Below are 16,118 nucleotides of genomic sequence, written 5' to 3'. Positions count from 1 at the left end.
TTGGTTAAGAGAATTTCTTAGGGAATGTAGAGTGCAATCCAAAATAGAGATTCAAAGTTTTGGAGGAGCCCTAATGCTTCACACATTTTGTGTTCTCTCTTGGTAACTTAGCCTAATACAGGAAGATTTCAAGCTTGTGCTTGAATAGGATGAGTTACTCAGAAAGAATAAATACTATTTTAAATTGTCATATCTAAATCTTGCAGTAAATTCTGATAATCCTAATTTTACAGACCACTGGCTCTTGTAACTGAGAGCTCTGTAGGTGTGATACCTGTTTTGGTGATTGTGGGATGATATTGGAATAGGCTGTCAGGTTTACTTCACAGAATCACAAAATCAATTGGGTTGGAAAAGACCTCCAAAACCGTTGAGTCCAACCTATGACTGATCACCACCTTGTCAACCAGTGCCGTGGTCTGAGTGCCTCATCCAGGCTTTCCTTAAACACCCACAGGCATGGTCACTCCACCAGCTTCCTGGGCAGCCCATTCCAATGTCTAATCACCCTTTCTGTGAAGAAATTCCTACCAATGTCCAATCTAAACCTCCCCTGCTGCTGCTTGAGGCCACGTCCTCTCATCCTGTCGCTGGTTGTCTGGGAGCAGAGCCCGACCCCCACCTGGCTACACTCTCCTGTCAGGGAGTTGTAGAGAGTGAGAAGGTCACCCTGAGCCTCCTTTCTCCAGGATGAGCAATCCCAGCTCCTTCAGCTGCTCCTCATGGAACTTGTGCTTCAGACCCTTTTCCAGCTCGGTTGCAGTTCAAACTTTGGACATGCTCCAATGGCCCAATGTCCTTTCACCCTGTGAAATTATCACATCCATCTGTCAATACGGGTGGATTGGGCTGTTATTAAAACCCTTTGGTACCAAACCGCTGAAGCTCTGCTTTTCACCTGGTACTGCTGTACCAACAACATCACAGAAAGCTCAAAGCCCCTGAGGCCTGCGTGAGCGAGTGAGGGGTGGGGAGTTCTGCGAGCTCGGGCAGGGCTGAGGTGTGGCGGTGAGGGGCCGTGCCCGCCCCTCGCGCCGCGCGGAGCACTCCGGGAGCGCGGTCCTTCGCCGCGGCGGCTGCCCGCCCTCAGCCTGATCCCGCCGCGGCGGCCACCGCTCCCCGCCGATCCCGCCGATCCGGTTCCCCTCGCCTGGGGAAGGGCGCGGGGGGCGCTCGGTGAGGGCGGTACCGCCGTGTCCCCCCGGGCGGGGAGGGACGGCCCGTCCGCAGCGCGCGTCACGTGACGGCGGCGACAGCAGCGGTGACAGCGCTGGGACCGCGGCCGGGCCGCCACCGCCATGGGCAGTGAGTGCGGACAGAGCCGGGAGGGAGCGGGCCGGGACCCGGCGTGGGGGACAGCGGTCCCGGGCAGCGCGGGGAGGACGTGGGCGGTGGCCCGTGGCCGGTGAGGGGGCGCCGTGTCTCGGGTGCCGCCGCAGGCAGGGCCGGGGGTGCTGAGCGCTCGCTCCCCGCACAGGGTCGGTGCTGCCGGGCAAAGCGTGAGGCCGGACACTGCTTCGTGGTGGGGTGTCCTCTTCCACTCCAGCCCTACTATGTATATATACACACTATATACACTATATATATAGTATATATACCCTTTATGCACATATATGTGTGTATAAGTGTCTAAAGGGAGGGTATCAAGAGGATGGACCAGGCTCTTCTCCGTGGTGCCACCCAATAGGACAAGAGGCAGCGGGCAGAAACTGATGCACAAGAAGTTCCACCTGAACATGAGGAAAAACTTCTGTCTTGTGCAGTGACCAAGCACTGAAACTGATTGTCCAGAGAGGGTGTGGAGTCTCTGTCACTGGAGATATTCCAGAACTGTCTGGACACAGCCCTGTGCCATGTGCTCTGGGATGGCCCTGCGTGAGCAGGGAGGTTGGCTCAGATGAGCCACTGTGGTCCCTTCCAACCTGACCCATTCCATGATGCTCTGACATCTTGTTCATGTCAGAGCTGTGCCACGCTCCGTGGAGCGAGGTGCACCTTCCAACGAGCCGTCTGAGGCCTTGGGATAAATAGAGGAGACGTATGTCACATCAGAGTGTAAATATAAACATGGCACTACAACCAGAATGTTACTTACAGTGTAATAAATGCATTCTACAGTGTAATAAATGCATTCTCTTTGAAAAGGAACCGATGGTGGTTTTTTATGTCTGTCCCAGCGTGTCAGGGCTGAGAATAATGTTCAAGTTTTGGAGGGCAAATTCCTCACCAAGCACAAATGCTTTGATTTTTTTTTTTTTTTTAAACTGGTTTAATTTTTTTCCCAGAAAAACTGCTCACAGTGTTGAGCTTTTCTGTGTTTTTAAAGGGGAAACTGTGAAGAGAGATATATTAAAAGCTAAAATAAAATCCCCTGAAGTTCCAATCAGAATAAGTGTTCCGCTGATTTAAATTACAATTTCTTAACATATCTTAATAACGGAATTATTTTTTCAGCTAAGTACTTCAGTAAACACAAGATTGTAATCTCTACATGGGTACCTTTTGATGTCAGTATCGTTCTGTGTTTAACTAGCACAGACTGATACTAGGTCATTTATTTTTAGATGGAATACAATTCAGTTCACTTCTGGTGATACATACAGTACCACTTCTCTAAAATCATTCCAGCTGTGATAAAAAGAATGGGCCAAATCTGGTTAGAACGAGAATTCTATTTCACATTTTTGCCCTGTTTTCAGCTGTTTTAAGAAGAGGGTATTAATTTTCAGACAGTTTTGGAAGCTAAACTAAGTTCTGTGAAGTTTTATAAATTCACAAATGTTCATTAATATATTTTTCTGTCTTCTTTTGTGTTTGTGTGTTTGTTTTTCTGGAACAGTAAAATTTTTAGAAGTTATTAAGCCATTCTGTGCAGTGTTACCTGAAATCCAGAAACCGGAAAGAAAAGTGAGTGCCACATTATGTTCTTACATTTATTAGTTCACAGAGGAGGGAATATTGTGATATTCTAGTCCAGGCTCCAACATAGATACTGACAGTGGGCCCTAAAGTAGAACATATTCTTTGGAGCAGGGGGAACCCATGTTAAGGTAAAACATTACTGTGATGATGAATTCTGGTAAGTCGTTCCCTTTAGTAATTATGCTAACTCATTTTTTTAAAATCTCAATTCTAGATTAAGTTTATTTAGTTTCAGCTCAGTGTGATGTATTTTAATATACTAGAACAGAGTTTTCAAGCTTTGTTTTTCTGTGGATCCTACTGTTGGCTTTGAGCTGGCTTGTATATTACTTGGAAAATAATTTTTCTTTAGATCAGGAAACACAAATTTAATTCTTCCCACAAAGTATTTCCTACACCCATAGCTATGATTCACCTTGCTGAAGTGGGAAAGTGATCTGTGGTACAGTTCAGGTAATTGCTCCCTGTTCACCTACTGGATGTGATGTTTCTCTTTGATCTGAAATCAATGAACTCAGATCACTTACAGCTGATCTCTCAAGTCCTCTAGCCCTTGAAACTCCTTCCATTTCTTGGCACATTTTCTAGATTAAAAATAGGTAATTTCTACAGATCAGGAAGAGAACTGCCTTGTCCAAAAAAAAAGGCCAACCAAACACCATTTTTTACTTTCAAAACTCAAGCAAGCACATATTGCTCAGGTGACAAACAATCTAATTAGAGTAACAAATTGACTTAATATTGTCATGACTTCCATGAAAATTCCTTAAGAGCTAAATGTTGGTTTTTTATGTTCTTCAAAGGAAATGCTTAACTGGGAGCATGACACCATCCCAGAGGATCCTCCTTGGTTAATGAGAGGTTTCCAAAAGCTAGGACTGGATTCAGAAGTGTTTGTGCCAGTGACCACAGCTGAGCCTGCTGGATTAAATGGAGAAGATGCAGTAAAAACTGATGATTATGGCCCTCTGGAACTGATTTTTTTAAGACTGGGATTTGACCCCTGGCTCTTTGATCCATCTGTCTTACCTAGTTGCTTTCCAGCATCTTTCAGCCTTGGGATGGATTTCTAAACAAATTATTTAGGTCAGACAAAGGCGTTTTCAGAGCAGGAATCTCCAGAGCCAGACCCGCATGCTGAGGCTTGGATGCACCAGCTCTGGGTGGCAGGGGCCCATCTTTGCTTCTGCAGTGGGGAACCTTGGTGCAATCTTTTGGTGCTGATTTATGGCATATCATGATTAGCTGGTTACAGCCATCCCATTTTTGTCTCGTGAGATGAGTGAGAAGAGAAAGCTGACACAAACCTACAGATACTGATGTTTCTCTAAAACTCACTGGCAGATGCTGTTTGCCAGAGAGGAAGAGGGGCTTGATCTGTCCTTGTTGTCTATCAGCAGATGAAGGATGCTCAGAGAGGTGCCAAGATTCCTGTCCTGTCTATTTGGGTCACTTTGTCTTTACTGCTATTTAGGTTGCTGTCTAGACAATGGCTGCCAACTGCCAGCTTTGTACAAATTTAAAGTGAAAATATAATTTGGAACATCTTTCCTAGGCTGAAGAGCCCTGAGACCATTTTCAGTCATGTTCCTTGTTGCTGTGTAGTTTGTAAAGTGATTTAGGTCATTCCATGTAACTCCAATTCTCTATAATTTATTGTTTTCTTGCAAGCTGTCACAGGCAGATATGACCAGTAATGGTTTTAGTGGATTGGTTTAGGGCCAGAACAAGAAATTTAGATAACCAAATAGAAAAAGAGATTAATTTTCATTAAACATGTATTGATTGTTAAGTGAAGATGATGTTTTGATTCAGTTGGGCCCTCACTGAATCATTTTGCCATTATTGTTATGAGGGAAGTGGTTTCTTCTGTCTCTAGGGAGTGTTGCTTTTGTGTTTTGGCCAACTTGATTAGCAAAAGTGATTGCTACTTTTGTAGTTAGTAGAATGGGCTCCTATTTCCCTCATGCACAGATTTTCTAAGAAGAACACACTGTTCAGAGCACTAAGATGATAATGCTCACGTCCCTTCATTTTCACATGATTTAAGGAAAATGTCAAAGGAAGAAAATGTCCAATTGAATCAGATCAGATGGTGAAATTTACTGTCCCTGTGCTTGTTAGCATTTGTGGCTAGAATATTTTGGTACCACTCTGTATTTTGCCATTCCTGACATACGGATTTGGATGACTCCTTTTTCTTTTTTGTCTTCTTTACTCATAGAGACTGTTTTCCTTGTGAACAACTGTGATTTGGGTGATGCAGAATTTCTCTAATGCTCTTACTCACCACAGTTACAGGGAGAACCAGAGCAGTTTTAGACTTTCACTGATGCCTCTGAAGCCAATGTTAACTGTGAGGCTGTAGAGATAAGTTGGTTAAGCATTTTTGGTTTTAGAAGGCTATGCTTAAAATCTGAATTGTGGAGTTCAGACTTGGTAAAGTGGGTCAGCACTGCATAGTCTAACACAACGTTTTGTTTGGATTTATTTCCTGCTGTCACTATTTTTCTTTTTATAACTCTGTGCTGTAAGTATTTTTAGCATCTGTCCTCTTTTAAGAGTGAGGCAGTAGCAGGAAATAAATTAAATTACTTGGATTATTTTGCTTCTAAGTGCATGGTTTCACTTATAAAGATGTAGACTACATTCTGGGTTTCCTTTTGCTTGAGGACCTGTGCTGCTGCTGCATTGGTTTGTAGTTGCTCATTTGTGGGTGTTCAGTACCAATTAAACCAGGCACTAATCCTTTTTCTTATTACTTCTCCACAGGCAGATTCAGTGGTTGGAGGCAGAGAGCTCCAACCATTTCTGCTGTATCTCTCTTATGTGTTAGTTCATGTCATGTTTTAGTAGCTGCTCTACACTTGTCTGCGGTGAACACACTTAACCCTCAGGTTTACAGTCCCTGGAGGAGAGGTGGGAACTTGAACATAACCCTGCATCTCAGCTCTCTCTGCTCTCTTCAAGTGCATTTCTTCCTGTCTCATGCTTTGAGGAATCCTCTGGCTCAAACTTAAATCTTGTGATTCCTCTCTTCTTGTACCTGGCACTAATTACAGGTGCCTCAAATGTTGTGACCCTGAGATTCTCTTCAATTAAATAATGACTAGTGATCATTGGTCTGGCATTCTTTTTAAAGTAATAGATAACCTACATCAATAAAAATATTTTGGAGGAAAACAAAGAATCTTTAAAAATCATTTTGTGATATATGTCCATGAACATAATGATGAATTTAAAACTTCCTCTATGTTCCTTTGAAGAACTTAATTCTAAATATTCTGAATTGCTGTCAAAAACTCATGGTTCTTCTCGTTTTTATCACTTCTCTTCACAACAGTTCAGTTCCTCTAAAAACTTTATAGTGCTTTAGTTTAGTAACCCGGCTTTACACAACTTCTGTTGAAGCCTAGAGCACTAAACACTGAAGATAAGTTTTTTGCATTAATCTTTCATGTTTGCTCTGGTAAGTCCATGATTTTAGCCATGCTGTTGCTCTTCTGTAAATACCCACTGTATTAGAATACTGTAGATAAAATATAGTCTAGTGGCTGAATGTCTGCCAGTCCCACATAAGTTACCTTTGTCTCTCTCTCTCAAATCTGAAATCATATTAAAAGTAAGTTCCAATGAGGAGTGATGCTCTCTGGTTTGATATCTTTGCATTGAATTCTGAATGATAACAGCATTTAGTACTGTTGTGAGAGTGCAGTGGAAGTTCTGTATACAGTGAACACATCCGTATCTCTGCTCTGTCCTGTAGATCCAGTTCAGAGAGAAGGTGCTATGGACAGCCATCACACTCTTCATTTTCTTAGTGTGCTGCCAGGTAGGTATTGATGTTGTCTGTGTCAGAAAATGTGTGTTCTGTACGTAAGAAGTATACTGAAAGCATGAGTGTCTCATATTGACCTACCAGTTTCAGGTTTTATTATTATGTTAAAGTATTTAAAGTTCAGTTCAGAAAACCTGGTTCTCTGAAATCTCTAGAATCTCTTGATTGTTGATCATAGATGTTTTTAGAAACTAATGCTTTTTATTTAGTCAGAAATGCGTAACTTTTTTTCTTGTTAAAAAGGTCCTGTCAAATGATGATAATGGCTGCAGGGTAAACAGCCAAGATAATTATTTATTGAGCAGCATAAACAAACTGAGCAATTCAATGCATTGTTTACCCTCTGTTCATAGCTACATTTAAATTTTAGCACTCACAAGTGTGAAAACTGAATCAAAGTGACTTTTTACCAAATTCCTCTTCAACAAGTTGATGGATTGTAAAGATTGGAGGAAAATGTTTCTGTGAAGTGTTTAAGTTGACATTTAGAACTTGTTTTTTGTGAATATCCTGGTAAAGTTGTTAGTTAAAACCCCTCCAAAATGCCTGTCTTTGTAAACATTTATGTAATCCTTATTACTCATAGTTGTAGGTGTTCCTAGAACCTGTGCTTGGGATGTAAACAGTGGAGGGTTTTTTTTTTTTTCTTTAAAGAATACCTGGATACTGAAGAAAATGAGAATCCATTTATTACTTGATATACATTTTTTAGAACTTGTAGACCTCTTGCAAGATTTAAAACTAACTGTACATTTGAGAATCAGGGTTTTTAGCTTATGTTTATTAATGCAGCCATTGCAGACTGCAGGGCAATAGTTTAATAGTTTTGATTTCAGCTCCGAAGGACTGTTTAAAGGCTAAAACCCAGCTCTTGTACCTACCTTTTTTTTGAAAGGAGAAAGTGGGAATGATACTAGAGCTAGAAAGTAATGTCGTTTATCTGTGTTTACTAGCAGCTGGATGTATGCATAATTAGAGTATTGAATCTATATGAGAGATTATAGTAGTTGTATAAGGAAAACAGATGGTGCAGACTAGAGTTTTCAGAAATTGATCTCGAAGATTGCCTGGATTCCTACTCTCTTGTTTTGGTGATTAGGAAGCTCTTTTTATTGAAGAGCTCTAAATCCCTCAATATTGACATACAGAATATTGGAAGTTTTTTATGAACTTGTCTAGCATTGACAGTTCTGTGTGGGATTTTTCAAAACATATTTCTATCTCTAGAATTTCAATATTTAAACTTCTTCTTTCTAGGGGTTTCTGTTTTTCCTGTAGAAGGGTCTTAGTTTAGTCCTCTGAGTTATGCCCCTGTTGGAGGATTGAAAGAGATGGTACCTCTAGTTTAATTTAAAAAAAAATTTAAACAGTGTAACAGTTGAACCATTACATGCTAAGATTTTTGTATTAATGAATGCTAATTGTGTGTATCTGTTTAACGTTGTTGTGCTCTTTGACAGATCCCTTTGTTTGGAATCATGTCATCAGATTCTGCAGACCCCTTCTATTGGATGCGAGTCATTCTTGCATCAAACAGAGGTTGGTACTTACTCTTTCCTCTGCTTCCTATCGGGATAAACAGACCAGGAGAAAAACAGTTGGCTGTTAAATTCCACACAACCCAGACATCAGGCTGGAAGACTTTGTAAAGTTCTTAGCACTGATGTAATTAAAATCGGTACTTGAGGCATGTTTCGTCTTAAGAACAGGATTTCTTTGAGATGCCAATGAGATTAATATTTATTGACAAGTTTTGGGATGATTGCATTCAGGATTTTAGAGCAGTCTAACTAATATATGGAACAGGGAATCTTCTGGCTTTCCATTTCAGAACTGCACTAATGTGCAGTATGAGGGTGTTGATTAGGAAATCCCTCACCTGTGCAAGTCAGTTACACTTCATAATAGTTTGGCAGTGTTATGGGTGAGTAATTTTCTAGGTGGAAAAGCTAAAGGCAGAGATGATTAGGCATAAAGTTTAGCAAAACCAAACTAACTTATTTTAGAAGAGTAAAGTGGAACACAACCAGATGTATAAGAAAATTCAAGCTGATGCTAGAAGTCTGAAACTTAAGATGGGTGACCAGTCATGCGTGACTCTAAATGAGGACACTGATCTCATCTGGAGCTTGGAAAATTGGCTGGAAGTAAGAAAATCACTGGAACCCTCTAATGTGAAGGTACTCCTTACTTAGGAGTAGCAGATTTTGTCACACGAGTGAGGATAGTAAGGTAAAGAAGTTCTCTGCTTCAAACTCTACTTCAGAATTTGCAGAATTTGGTGCGTCCCTAGCAGTGTATGATACTAAATATGCTGCCCACTACCCAGACAGAATGGTAACAGTGGCCAAGAAAAGGCTAGGGAGACAGCAGTAAAAAGCAGGAGTGGGAAAGTGAATTTTCACTTAAGTCAACTGACTAGAAGTCATTGGAGGATGTGAGGTGAATGCTGAAGTTTTTGACATCCTAATTTTCTAGCTGCTGGAGGAATAGAGATTTCCATGAGAGGTGATGTAATATTTAACATGTAAACTCCAGGATACAAGTATGAAAGAACGAAATTATAATAATTATTTTAATGCTTTCCCTCTTTGAATTGCATACATTTGGAAGTTGATACCTCAGTGACACTGTGCCAGTGAGTTGTCAGAGTAAGAACATTTTAATGACAGTCTTTGTTTTGTTAAGAACTAATTTAATCCTAAACTAGAGTCAGTGATTCCAAGGGCAATGTTCTCAGAAACTGTGGATCTGCAAAACTAAACTTTTGGAAAATGTGACATTGAAACACTGACAGAATAAACAACCAGGGACAAGATGCTGTCCAGTGAAAGGTTCCTTGAGGATATGCCAAAAAAAGCTGAGTTCAGCGTGCATTGGCCTTCAGTGTTAGTGTGGTTCCACAAAAATATTTGTAATTAAAAGCTATATGGGTTTTCCATGCTGCCTTCAAAATTACAGATTTTAACACAGCAGCCTTTTGTGAGGCCATAACTGTCTTTGTCATACCTGTACAGGAATATACATATTGGAAGCATTATTAAAAATAAACTTTATAGGTCAAAAACCTTTCAAGAGACCTAATGCTTTAGGAGAGGTGCTTGAATGGCAATTGTATTAATTTTTCTTCTTTTTTAGGTACTTTGATGGAATTGGGTATCTCACCCATTGTGACATCAGGTTTGATCATGCAGCTGCTGGCAGGAGCAAAGATCATTGAAGTTGGTGATACTCCGAAAGACAGAGCCTTGTTCAATGGAGCTCAGAAATGTAAGAAGTGTTCCAATTAAAATTACTGAGTGTATTTTTATTCTTGGGAAAGCAGCCTGCCTAAGTGGTACTAGATATGAGATTTCTTTGGTAGGTGACTTCAGATTTTTTTAAAGGATTTGCTTTCTCTCTTGTTTTAGTATTTGGGATGATTATTACCATTGGGCAAGCCATTGTGTATGTTATGACTGGAATGTATGGAGATCCTGCTGAAATGGGTGCTGGAATTTGTCTTCTTATTATAATTCAGGTTTGTAATGAGCTATTTTGTGTGTAACTGAGACTGGTTAGATACAGTATAGCTGGAAGGAAAAATCTTCCTATGTCTGGGTGACTTCAATTTATTTATTTTTAATGCTGTAAAACATCATCATTTTATCTGTCTATATATGAGAAATTCTAAATGTTCCATAAAGGACGAGAGTGGTGGGGTAGTTAGTATCAAAAGTATTTCAGGTAGGAGTGGCTGCTTAATTGAAAATACAGGAATTGGTGGACTTAGGAAACAGTGGCTGCTGTTCAACGCTGTGGAGGAACTCTCACTAAATGGCACAGCTGCAGCTTTGAGACATTCTCCTGTAGAACAAAGCAGTAAATGCACAAACTTAAACATTGTTTTAGAAAAAAAGTTATTACTGAGTAATCTGTTTGTTGTGTCTGCCTTGAAAAAAAGGCACAGAGCTCATTGCCAGGTGAGATGTACAGGCCTTGGTATGTGAGAGGGCAGAAACACTGCATGAATGACATTTGGATGAAACACTTAATGATCATTCTCCAACATGATGAAAATACTGAAGCAGGGAATTAATACACAGCTCTTGACTTGATTTATTCTTGTTTCTGCTCAGTTTTGTTTCTTTTCTCACAGCTGTTTGTGGCTGGTTTGATTGTGTTGCTGCTAGATGAGTTGCTACAGAAAGGTTATGGATTGGGGTCTGGTATTTCCCTGTTTATTGCTACCAATATCTGTGAAACCATTGTCTGGAAAGCTTTCAGTCCCACTACCATCAACACTGGCAGAGGTATGTGTGCAGTTACAGTCAGTCACAACATGTTTCAGTGGGTGTATACTACACACTAACTATCAGAAGTTTATTGGATGGCATTTAAAAAAAAAGTTTTAGTGTCATGATTGGCTTCTGAAGTCAGTTGTCCAATTAACATTGAAGATAAAAATGTCTGATTTACATGGAGATTGGTACAAGTTTGCCTTGGCTGATTTGAAGTGCAGCAGTTAAAATGGGACTTGAAGTCCTTTGAATGAAAAGTTTTGGATTTCCAAACTGAAATAGTCTTGTTTTATCATCACTTAGTCCATGGAAATAGAGAAGACAGGAAATACTGTACATTCAGAGGAGTTGTTTGTGATCCAGCTGTTGTTTGTGGCTATAGGATACTTTTGTAGTTGGTGCCTCTGAGTTACTGTAAGCTGGTTTGATTCTTCAGAGATTGCAATCTCTTCATTCCTCAGCCGGTCTTCGACAACATTTGGTTGTTCTGAGACCCCTGAAATACCACTTTAAGATACAGCATCAAGGAACTGCATTCATTTGAAATCCTGAGCCATGTTTTTAGTTTGCTTTCATTTGAACCTAATTCTTAGTAGTTCTGTTGCATTTTTATTACTGTTCTTCTAAAAGTTGTTTTTCACCTTGTTTATTATTTCTTCCTTCCAAACATCCTCCTGCTCCCAGAAAAGGAAGGAAGGGAGCATTCTTCCATGTGTGTGACTCTGATGGGGTTTTTTGGCTTTTCTAACCAGGAATAATGTTTTTTTAGATCATTCTACATTCCATAAGCTAAAAAAGAGTTCTGTATTGTGACATATTTGTTATAACAGGATCCATGTCCTATCGTATCAAATTTTCTGTTTGTCATACTTAAAATTTCCAAAAGAAAGGTACTTCTTTTTAAATGTTTTTAATTTGGAGATTAACCTTTCTTTCACTTTTTTGCTTCATGCAGGGACAGAGTTTGAGGGTGCTGTGATTGCATTATTCCATCTCCTGGCCACACGAACCGACAAAGTCCGGGCTTTGCGGGAGGCTTTTTACCGACAGAATCTGCCCAATCTCATGAACCTGATTGCTACAGTGTTTGTGTTTGCTGTAGTCATCTATTTCCAGGTAAAACTCCTCACAGCAGCTCTGCAGAGGTAGAAGTGCACATGGATCCTGGACACTGCAGTCATTGGGAAAAGATGGGAAGGTTTAAGCCAGAGTAACTGAAGTATCTTAGCTTTGAGTAACAAACTCTTTTTATTTCAGTGTTGTTATTTCAGTAACAATTACCTCTGTGACTGTAAAGCTGTTAGATTTTACAGTCAGGCCTACTTGCACTCAGTGTGTAATCTCACATTCCATTAAATGCCATACATATTATGAGAATATTTTTAATAAAATGGATGCTGGTACTGCAATGGTTGCATCACACCAATAATATTCTTAATATTCATCATTGACTTCAAAGAATACTTTTGGACAGAGCTGGAGAACTTTGCTTCTTTGAGGTGTGTATGACAGATTTGTTCTAGAAGACTGCATAGCTTACCAGTTTTTCCCTAATTTTCTTGAAACATTTAATTAGTGTTTCTTTCTAAATCTTAAGTATCTACTAAAATGGACACTAAAGGAGGATTCATATGAAGATATTTTGGGGGGGGCTAAAATGTGATTTTGAAATTTTTTTTTAAGTTGTTGAGTTTGAATGCTGGCAATAAAAAAAAAAAGAAAAGAAAAGAAATACCAGGTTTTCAAGTTCATGTGGTTTTTCTTGGGTGTACTCACACAGGATCCTGCCCCAGAAAACTGGGCTTACTACACAAGAGCCTGCTGGTAACTGGCTACTTGAGTTAGAAGCCATTACAGGCTTTTATCAACCCCTGTTCTATAAAATGTATTTTACAGGAGTACCAGTTAGCAGATGAGAAACCATGTTTACGTGAAAAGAATGTAATACAACCAACCAGTAACACTTTGAAGTCCGTAAAATTTGTAATCCAGGCTGTAGCAGAAAGCCTTTGGGCTCTACTGTCTCAGACCTTGCACTCCATGTTTATCTAGCAAGAACTGCATGGTCAGGAATAGCTTTGGGGCATAGTGGGAATTCCTTGTGTCTCGGAAGTTAACCCTGGTGCATTTGTGTTCTTCGCCGCAGGGATTCCGAGTGGATTTACCCATCAAGTCTGCACGATACCGTGGGCAGTACAGCAGCTATCCCATCAAGCTGTTCTATACCTCCAACATTCCCATCATTCTGCAGTCTGCCTTAGTGTCAAACCTCTACGTCATTTCCCAGATGTTGTCTGTTCGTTTTAGTGGCAACTTCTTGGTGAACTTACTGGGACAGTGGGCAGTAAGTATTTATCACATTTTAGCTGCATAAAATTATTTGCATTTTTACTTAGATGTGAAACCTTGGTATTTAACCAACTGGAATACTTTTTAACATTTGTAGATAAAAACTTATAAACATTGAACAGGAATTCCTTTATAAATACAGGACAGGAATGTGGGATGTCTGTGAGAAAACTAACTGCCTTTTTCTTCCCCTCTCAGGACGTCAGTGGAGGTGGCCCTGCTCGCTCTTACCCCGTTGGTGGCCTGTGCTACTACTTGTCCCCTCCAGAATCCATGGGTGCAATATTTGAGGATCCTGTCCATGTAATAGTTTATATAATATTTATGTTGGGATCGTGTGCATTCTTCTCCAAGACTTGGATTGAGGTGTCTGGCTCATCAGCAAAAGATGTAGGTGTTCTACCTTAATTGTTTTCAAACAGTGCTTCTGGTTTAGAACTGACCAGCTACTGAGTGATGGTTGTTATGCCAGTAAACATCAAGTGACTGTGAAACAGTGCAGCAGTTTCATAAAATAATGTTTTCTGCAGGTTGCCAAGCAACTCAAAGAACAGCAAATGGTGATGAGAGGCCACAGGGATACTTCAATGGTTCATGAGCTTAACAGGTAAGGAAATGCTGACTTCCAGGTGGATGGTGAAGAGTGCTGGGGAAGCGTCAACCAGAGCAGAGATTCTCGGAAAAATCTGATACCTGTTTCCACTGCAAAAGGAAAGATTGTTCCCATTCCGCTGTTGCCTTTTCCTAATTATGCAAAAGAAGTTATAGCAGCAGATTAGAGATTAACCTATAGTGTCTTTTTTTAAGTGGTATAATGAGATAATTTGAATTGAATCTCTTCCATATTTGTAAAAGATAGATACCTTGATTTTTACGTTTTTCTTTCCTGTTTTTTCCTTTTTGCAGATACATCCCTACAGCAGCTGCATTTGGTGGTTTGTGCATCGGTGCCCTTTCAGTACTGGCTGACTTTCTAGGAGCCATTGGCTCTGGCACTGGCATTCTGCTTGCAGTCACTATTATTTATCAGTATTTTGAAATATTTGTAAAAGAACAGGCTGAAGTTGGAGGAGTAGGTGCATTATTTTTCTAGGTGTCCAAATATTTCATGGTTCGTGTGAAAGGGAAAGTATTTTGACAACATGCGTCATTTAGTCCAATAATGCTATTTTCTTTCTACTTGTTTTCAAGTGCTACATGTCCCATTACTGTAATGGGCATTGAGCGATGCCTGTGTGCAGCATTAGTACCAGCTGCCTTAAGAATAAAGTTTACATTATCTTGTTTATTATCTAGTGTTGCCTGTAATGCTGGAAACAATTCATCTACCTTGCTGTTCAGACACTACTACAGTGAGATGGTAAAATGTATCAGTTTGAGAGTGGTAAACGTCTTTGCACACAGCAGTAAAATGTTAAATTAATTTCCCTGTCCCTAATAGGAAAAACAAAAAACCTGAGTTCAGATTGCCACATGCCAGTATTCCTGACATTATTTGTATCTGTAATTTACATTAATTTTTTATACTTTTTTAACTCACATTTCCCCACCACTGAACTCAGCAGCCCTTATTCCTTTGCGGTGCCTCCACCCAGGCACCTTTCTCTGAGCTCTGAGGGTGGGCAAGCAAACACTTTGCCGGCGGCTGATACTCATCTCACCTGTGAACTGGTTCTGTGGTGGAGCTGCTGCGGCTGGGGCAGTCGGGTTCTTGCCCCAGGCCTCCTGTGGGGCAGCCTGGCAGCCGCCGTCAACGCTGGCAGGGCGGCCCAGCAGTTCTGTTCAACCATGTACTTGTGAAAACTGTGCCACTGAAACTTCATGTCCACTTTGCTTTTGTCAGTCTAAAGAACAAGGCCTGGTTCCTAAAGCAGTTCATAGGAGTTTTGGAAAAGGGGGAACGGGGAGTTCCTGCTGAAAATTTGTCGCACTTTACAGCGGCGATGTAACAACTGTAAGCGTTAGACAATAAACTTATTTAATTAAACTCTCTCCTGTGTCTTATCTGTGCCAGATGCAATTCATGTGCAGTCTTTGATAATTTCTAACAAGCCTTGCTAGGGAGGTAGGTCTAGAAGGCTCCTTTTTTTCATCTTTATTTTTTTTTCTTTCTAGAATATAATTCTGATTAATTTTTAGCAGTCTCAATTGAAAAACAAATCTCAAGATTCCTCCCCTTAAAGTCATTGAGCTTTTCTACTCTGCTGTAACCAATTATTTTTTCCCTTTGATGTCACATTTCTTCTGTCTTCTCTGACACTTAACTTGAAAGTAACTTCATGTTGTTTGTGAAGGTAAGAAAATCTTAAGCAGTTTTCTGTTTCAGAAAGTCTCCCTAATTATGCATGCGTATCCTGCTCTATTTCAGAGGCAAGACTGATTTTGACATGTGTTTATTAAAACTCTTGGATCCTGACCTTTCAGCAGTGGTGGCTGTTTACATAATTAGTAGCAGCCCACTGTGTGCAGATGCACTGAGGGTTTGTTTGGGATAAGATGGACCTAGAAGTGATTTGACCGAGTGAAGGTGCAGCCTGGGTACACAGATGTGTCCTCAGGAGAGGGAAAACTGCAAGGCTGTGCCCTCTTAGGGCACGTAAGTGACCTCGTACCTTCAGCAGGATCCCCTGGCTGGGCTTACACAGTTCTGGTTTGCACTAGTGGATGGTGTTGTCATAGTCATTATCTTAGGCCAAATAAAACAGTTGTCTCTTTCTGCATAGTTTAGT

The 16,118-nt window shown here is 40.4% G+C and overlaps 1 protein-coding gene across 2 annotated transcripts; it reads left to right on the top strand.

The window, feature by feature from the left end:
- Window positions 1-1,045: 1,045 nt before the first annotated feature.
- Window positions 1,046-15,381, top strand: SEC61A2 (SEC61 translocon subunit alpha 2). Of its 2 annotated transcripts, none has more exons than XM_032106781.1 (12): window positions 1,046-1,305; window positions 2,840-2,907; window positions 6,689-6,754; window positions 8,221-8,299; window positions 9,899-10,030; window positions 10,171-10,280; window positions 10,899-11,052; window positions 11,996-12,156; window positions 13,187-13,384; window positions 13,588-13,779; window positions 13,920-13,996; window positions 14,296-15,381. In XM_032106781.1, exons 1-12 carry the CDS (start codon window positions 1,299-1,301, stop codon window positions 14,480-14,482), a joined length of 1,431 nt encoding a protein of 476 aa, XP_031962672.1. In that variant the 5' UTR covers window positions 1,046-1,298; the 3' UTR covers window positions 14,483-15,381. The 2 variants fall into 2 exon arrangements, with proteins under 2 accessions (XP_031962672.1, XP_031962673.1); XM_032106782.1 differs by lacking the exon at window positions 1,046-1,305 and adding an exon at window positions 5,695-5,841.
- The last annotated feature ends 737 nt before the right edge of the window (window positions 15,382-16,118 follow it).

Source organism: Corvus moneduloides, chromosome 4, assembly GCF_009650955.1.
Source record: "Corvus moneduloides isolate bCorMon1 chromosome 4, bCorMon1.pri, whole genome shotgun sequence".
NCBI classification, from domain to species: domain Eukaryota; kingdom Metazoa; phylum Chordata; class Aves; order Passeriformes; family Corvidae; genus Corvus; species Corvus moneduloides.
Note: the sequence above shows the minus strand (reverse complement) of the source record. Positions and strands in the feature narration are given on the sequence as shown.